Below are 6,000 nucleotides of genomic sequence, written 5' to 3'. Positions count from 1 at the left end.
ATTCCTATCAGTTCCTCCAGACCATAGGGACCTTTGTACTGAGTCATCTAATATTCGAATACTTTTACTATGCCCATTATTTGAGCCCCAACGACAAAAATCGAAGCGGGGTCTCCACGTTTTCTGACGCTTAAATCTTTTTGTTTGATCAGGCATTTGTTGACAACAAATTCGTTGACGTTAATCCCCAGACAATGGCTCAGTTTAATCCCAATGACGGCTGGCGAGTGTCCTTTTTGAGTTAATGCTAAAACGTCGGGTTAATATTTGTTTAAAAGATCTAAAAGGAATTAATACTACGCCGTTCGAGCGTGCAACCCGCAGGAGGTCCGTTTAGGCACGTCTATTTTGATCTAATGGAATAAAAACATTTTGCTCCATCTATTGTCACAAGATAACTGTAAAATAACTTTTGTTAAATGTCAAAGGAATTCCAAAATGAAAATTCAAGTTAATTTGGCAGACATATTTATTTATATTCGTTAAAGTTCAGCGCCATTTATAGCAAGTAATATTATTTACAAATTCGAGTGAAGGTACAAAATAAATCACGAAAATAAATAATTTTAACACCTAACTTACGCTACGCAGATTTTGGTTCAAAAACAAAAACTAAGTTATCTTTTGTCCGAGCGCAAAATCGTTTTGGCCTTCTCACTCTTTTCTCTACGGAAAATACTTACGATATTTAGTTAAGTACGCTGGTTATGGCCTAACATCGATTTTAAACAAATATGACTACAACTCGATTCATAACATGTAATTACAATGAATATACTAAGAAACTGGAATCTATTGATTCTGGCTTTTTATAATCATCACGTTTTACACACCTCAAAATATTATCACTTTTACTCGAGAATCAGAGATATTTGTATTGACGTCCAAGAAAAATATACTTCCTCTGTATTTTTACAATAAATGCTTCAAATATTTACAAATAGATACATTATATTTATTGCTGAAGAAGACATCGTAGAGTTCACTAGAGTGAGTAATTTCTTCGACAAAACCTATTAATAGTAAAATATATCTAACAACTATATTAACTAAACAGTAATAAGGACTAGTTGTAAAAATAGTTCTAGTAAATATTTATAACGATAAGTCTATAAAACATGATTCCGTACAGAGATTTTCCAACAAAAACACAAAGAGAATCCACACACAATTCGACGGTAGGTACACATATTATATCCATTATGTACAAGCAGTATATAAACCAATTTTTATAATTAGAAAATTATGTTTTCACTATCTGCTCTTAACATATGTACATTACTATATTTTCTGGTGTTAACCTTACTGTGTTTTCATAAATACATTAGAATATTTTTCTCAATTTACATTTTCCCTAAAACTACATACAAAAAATTCACAATAGGTGTTTTATTACAGCGGCATATTTCACAGTGAGTTCAAAGTTTATTACAACTGAATAACATTAAACACAAAAGTTAATTTCAGAGCTCGTATATTACGATTCTGTGTTCACTTTCACACGTCCGACCCATTTGTGTAACGCAAACTCCACTACAGTTTTGTTAACGCGATATAATTTCGTCCAAAATTTTGTTTAGGAACTGAAAGTGCGGTGTTCTATGGACAGCATGTCGAAACTATGACGTCACACAACCACATCACGCGTCGCCGTCTCGTTGGAAGGCGCTTCAGGGGCCAGGACTGGCTGGACGCAGTGTGCTGTTGGCACGAAATCCTCCACCAGCTTCCTCTTGAGCACTGATGATGATCCCACATACACATTGGTCCCTGGGAAGGTGCCTCGTCGTCTCCGCCTCCACACAATAGCAGCTAGCACCGCCAAGCCAAAAGCAATCATGGCTGATAAGAAACCTAAAACTAATTCAGAGTCAGGTGCTCGCTCTGGCATCCTTTCCCCTCGCATAGAGCTGACGAGGACCGACATGAGTCGGTCCCCCTCGCTGACTTGGACATCCTGCACGCTCTCAGTCGAGACGCGTTGAGCTCGACTCGTGTCAATGGTCATGGTCTCAGACCTCTCATTGTCAACACCTGGTGTGCGAGACACGAGCTCCACTTGTATATGGTAGATGGTATCAGGCCACAACGAGAGAGTCACTCTTGTAGAGTCAGTGAATAGATTACCCTTGAGTCCACCACCGTCGACTTCCCATGTCACTAAATATACTCCTCTAGCTATTCTCGGTTCCCATGCGATTTCCCCGATGACGAGAACCTTCTGATGGATGAGTGAGATCTCTTTCAAAGTCCATTTGTGTTCGTCATGGTTAGAGGTGTTGGTGTCGTGAGCGACCCAGGTTTCGTCTGGGCTGTAGATGGTGACTAGTCCTTGCGGGTCTACCACTAAGACTCTGAGGAGTGCTCCTTCGTTGTTGGAAGGGACTCGTGTAGCGAGCAGTTGCGTTTGGATGATTTGTCGCCATGGCCCTTCGGCTGCTCGTCGCATGACGACGTAAACGAGGGGAGCGGGGCGGGAGGCGGCGCGCGGGGCAGGCGGCGGCCATCTTGCGAGGGCCCCGCTCACCCTCATCACCCCCTCGCCCTTCGTGTGGATGACGGGCTGCGTTTGCGACGCACGTGCTGCCTCCGAGTGGAATTCGCACGCGACTTTGCAACCGGGGAACTGCAAAGAAGGATTTAATTAGCTAAGTGAGGGGAATTAGGGCGACAAAGGATTAACGTTAACGAATAGGTGACTTAAACTTTTGGCAGCCGGCAGTTTGTGACTAAACTGTAATGTTTTGTTTTTGTTTTCAGGTACTGCGACGGCATGTCTATTAGTATGCTAATGGTAAGTAGTTTCACTTTAAAACAATATCGCAGGTAATGTAGCAAATTAAAGAAATATTCTATCAAAACTATGTACAAATTATTCATGGTTTATCTTTTCTACTTACACAAATATCTTTCTCGTCACACACAGCGCCCCAAACTTGATAGTTTGACTGGAGCAGCTCGCAATTCTCCCAACACTGTAACAATACAAATTAGGTTAGTGACATCACAAGCGAGTTTAATCTGGCAACATTCGCAAGGTTTATGTAGATGAAATCATTTGTGGGGCTCTTTAGAGGATTGCTTTCATTATAATATTTCTCTTTTGAGCAGACTAAAATTATCTTTATTAATTAATTTTCATTATTTAGTCAGTTGAATACTAAAAACAGATTAGTGCTTAATACTTCAATGCGTTTACTGTAATTATCAACGAGTAAGTATCAGAACCTAGCTATAATTTAAAAAAACTTCACTAAAAGACACAAAAGAATGCATCCTAGTGACCTCAATACATCGAATGAAAATAAAATAAAGCTTCCAGCAAAGCACATTTAGTCCGAAGCTGATCGTCACAACTTGAACTTTGATTTATCGCAGCGTACGTCATTAGGAGCAAGCGGAGCGTCAGCTATACGTCAGTTTGATGCTGCATCAAAGAGCGGGCGGTTAAAATAAACAGCCTTACTTATAAACGTTTATTAACCCTTGGCATGCCTGGTAGGGTCTGTCAGACCCACACCAACGCGCGAACCGTTGTAGTTCGTTTAAATTTGAATTTTGTGCCTCACCGTTTTTAGTAGCTGGCCGTTACTAACCGCAGAATGCCCTCCGCCCACTTCCCCAGTCCGCGGCGAGCTACGAGCGTAAAAGGACGTGCGTAAAGTGCGTGCGGGTCCCACAGACCCCACCAGGCATACGGCGTGACTTTATTTTGTAAGTATTTTTCTTTCTTTCTTCTTATGAATATTGGCATTTGTCCGTTAAATAATATTAGTTTGTACATTACATTAACATATATTTTTTTTTTTCAGTTTAATCATGAATAAACAACTAACAGACGAGGATATAACTAGTTTACTATTCCTAGAGTTCAATGAGGAAGACTTAGTTGCATTTGATTCAAGTGGAGAAGAGTTTGACGTTGCTCTAGAGGATGAAGAAGCTGTTCCTGAGGAATGCTGCTGTCATCTCTCCATCACCAGATGGAAATGGACGTAGCTACTGGCGCAAAGGCATCTGAGATCATAAGTTTCTACAATCGGACAAAGAGCGCCGTAGACAATGTCGATAAACTCATACATTCTTATGATGTGTCGTGCAACTCAAGAAGATGGCCACTGACTTTGTTTTTCTGGATGCTGATAATACTGCTGGAATCAATGCCAAAATTATCCAAATACTTAACATTCCAGAAGATAAGAGCAATTGAAGAAGTTTTAAAAAGGGTTTGGCTTTAGCGCTTCTTGAACCACATTTGCAATCAAGAAAATCGAATATTCGCCTTTCCACTGATCTTCGTAAAAGAAATAAAAGAATAGCCGAATGCACTGGTGAGAAAGGTTGCCCACCGTTAAAAAAATCAACTCCTGGAATAAAGCGCAGATGCCATGTTTGTCCCGCGAAAAATATCGGAAAACCCAGTACATTTGTGAGACATGTAGTAGTCACATTTGTCTTGACCACTCGATTTTTCAATGCGCAAAGTGTTACCAAACCAAAGCTTTACAAAGTGTAAATGCAAGTGATGAAGACTAATTATTTTGTTATTTAGATTAAGTATATGATAGTGCCTTACTCTGGATTAAAGTCTGATTAAGATCTCATTACTTTTGATACTAATTATATGTTAACAAAGTTATAGTCTCGAAATGTTGCTTAAAAATGTGAGTTAAAGTTTAATTTCAAATATTTAAATAAAGTTGATTAATTTCTAAAGTGATTTTTTTACTATCTCTTTTATGCCCTTTAAGCATGCGTCTTGAATCATTAAATCACCTTACATAATAAAATTTATAGAAAAAAAAGCTATTTTGAAATCGGGGTCTGAGAGACCCACCAGGCATAGCGTGTAACTTTTGCCCACCAGGCATGCCAAGGGTTAAAATTAAGACACAGTTTAAGGGTCTATTAAATAATATCTTAACTTAAAAACGATAATTAGTGTTAACCAACGTCTTAGTGACTGCTTAAATAACTGTCAAGTTAAACAGCGTCGGACCCTTGTTTAAAGCCCTAATTACCAAAATGGCGGATCAAAAAGTTAACAGCTGATGCGTGACGTGCCATGCAACGCGCTGTGTTGCTGCGCTGCGCGAAGATACACACAAAAAATAGCATGAAACACATGGCAAAGGTTGGCGCAAACATAATACAAAGTGAAAGTATAACAATAGATAGACATTACAACGGTTGGTGTTTCTTAATACCTACACAGTTAAAATAATTCAATGGACTAATAATACACAACATGTTACGTCGGCGAAACCCGAAACACTAAAAAGACTTGAGTTAAACATTCCGACAATAAAATCCTAAAGGCTTCCTAAGGGTGCATGTGCGTGAGAAACTAAAATTACCATGCCTTAAAATTGCGCTAAAAACTAACAAAGCATTTACATCTTAAGTTTGTACAAGAAGTATTACAATTATCTAGTGTATATTATTATAATTGGTACATAATTTTAATATGGCGTATGTGGGACATAGTCGCTACAGTACTTTTGTTTGTTGTTGTAGACTTGACAGTTGACTGACAGACAGCGTTTCATTTGACATAACTTTGACGTTTATTATTCTTAATTTTAGCATTGGCTTTCGGCATTTTGGCATTAGAACTGGTCTGAAGTTCGGTTCAGGTGGATTTAAAAAAGAAAAACTCTAATTAACAGTTGATTAGTTAAGTGACGCTTAAGCAGTGTTTATAAGTGAGAAATATTTAATTACTGATTAAGAAGTTAACGAGTCATTAGTTAATTAGTTGCTTAGACGTTGATTAGTTGATTTTTATAAGTAAGGCTGAAAAGTTTTTGTCAAATTAGTCAACTGTCGAATGAGCGTGGTTATGATCATTTGTCATCGCTGCCGGATCGGGGCGTGCTTGGAAATGTGGTAGAGACTGGAAAGGACACTTTTAATGCATTGTAAATGTGAAAGTATAGTTTGACTCTACCTAAACCGTTGAAAGTGAAGTATTTACAGATCATAGACCCAGAATAAAAT

General features: G+C 38.5%; 1 protein-coding gene across 1 annotated transcript in view; it reads right to left on the bottom strand.

The window, feature by feature from the left end:
* Window positions 1-451: 451 nt before the first annotated feature.
* LOC135078233 (uncharacterized) overlaps window positions 452-6,000 on the bottom strand; it is a 66,693-nt gene continuing 61,144 nt past the window's right edge. Inside the window, exons 3-4 of the mRNA XM_063972835.1 lie at window positions 2,901-2,975; window positions 452-2,626 (exon numbers count right to left, since the gene is read on the bottom strand). Of these exons, the coding sequence (XP_063828905.1) occupies window positions 1,628-2,626; window positions 2,901-2,975 (1,074 nt within the window). The 3' untranslated portion in view covers window positions 452-1,627. The remainder of the gene's footprint in view (window positions 2,627-2,900; window positions 2,976-6,000) is intronic.

This window comes from Ostrinia nubilalis, chromosome 14, assembly GCF_963855985.1.
Source record: "Ostrinia nubilalis chromosome 14, ilOstNubi1.1, whole genome shotgun sequence".
Taxonomy (NCBI): domain Eukaryota; kingdom Metazoa; phylum Arthropoda; class Insecta; order Lepidoptera; family Crambidae; genus Ostrinia; species Ostrinia nubilalis.
This window is presented reverse-complemented; position numbering and strand designations above follow the sequence as displayed.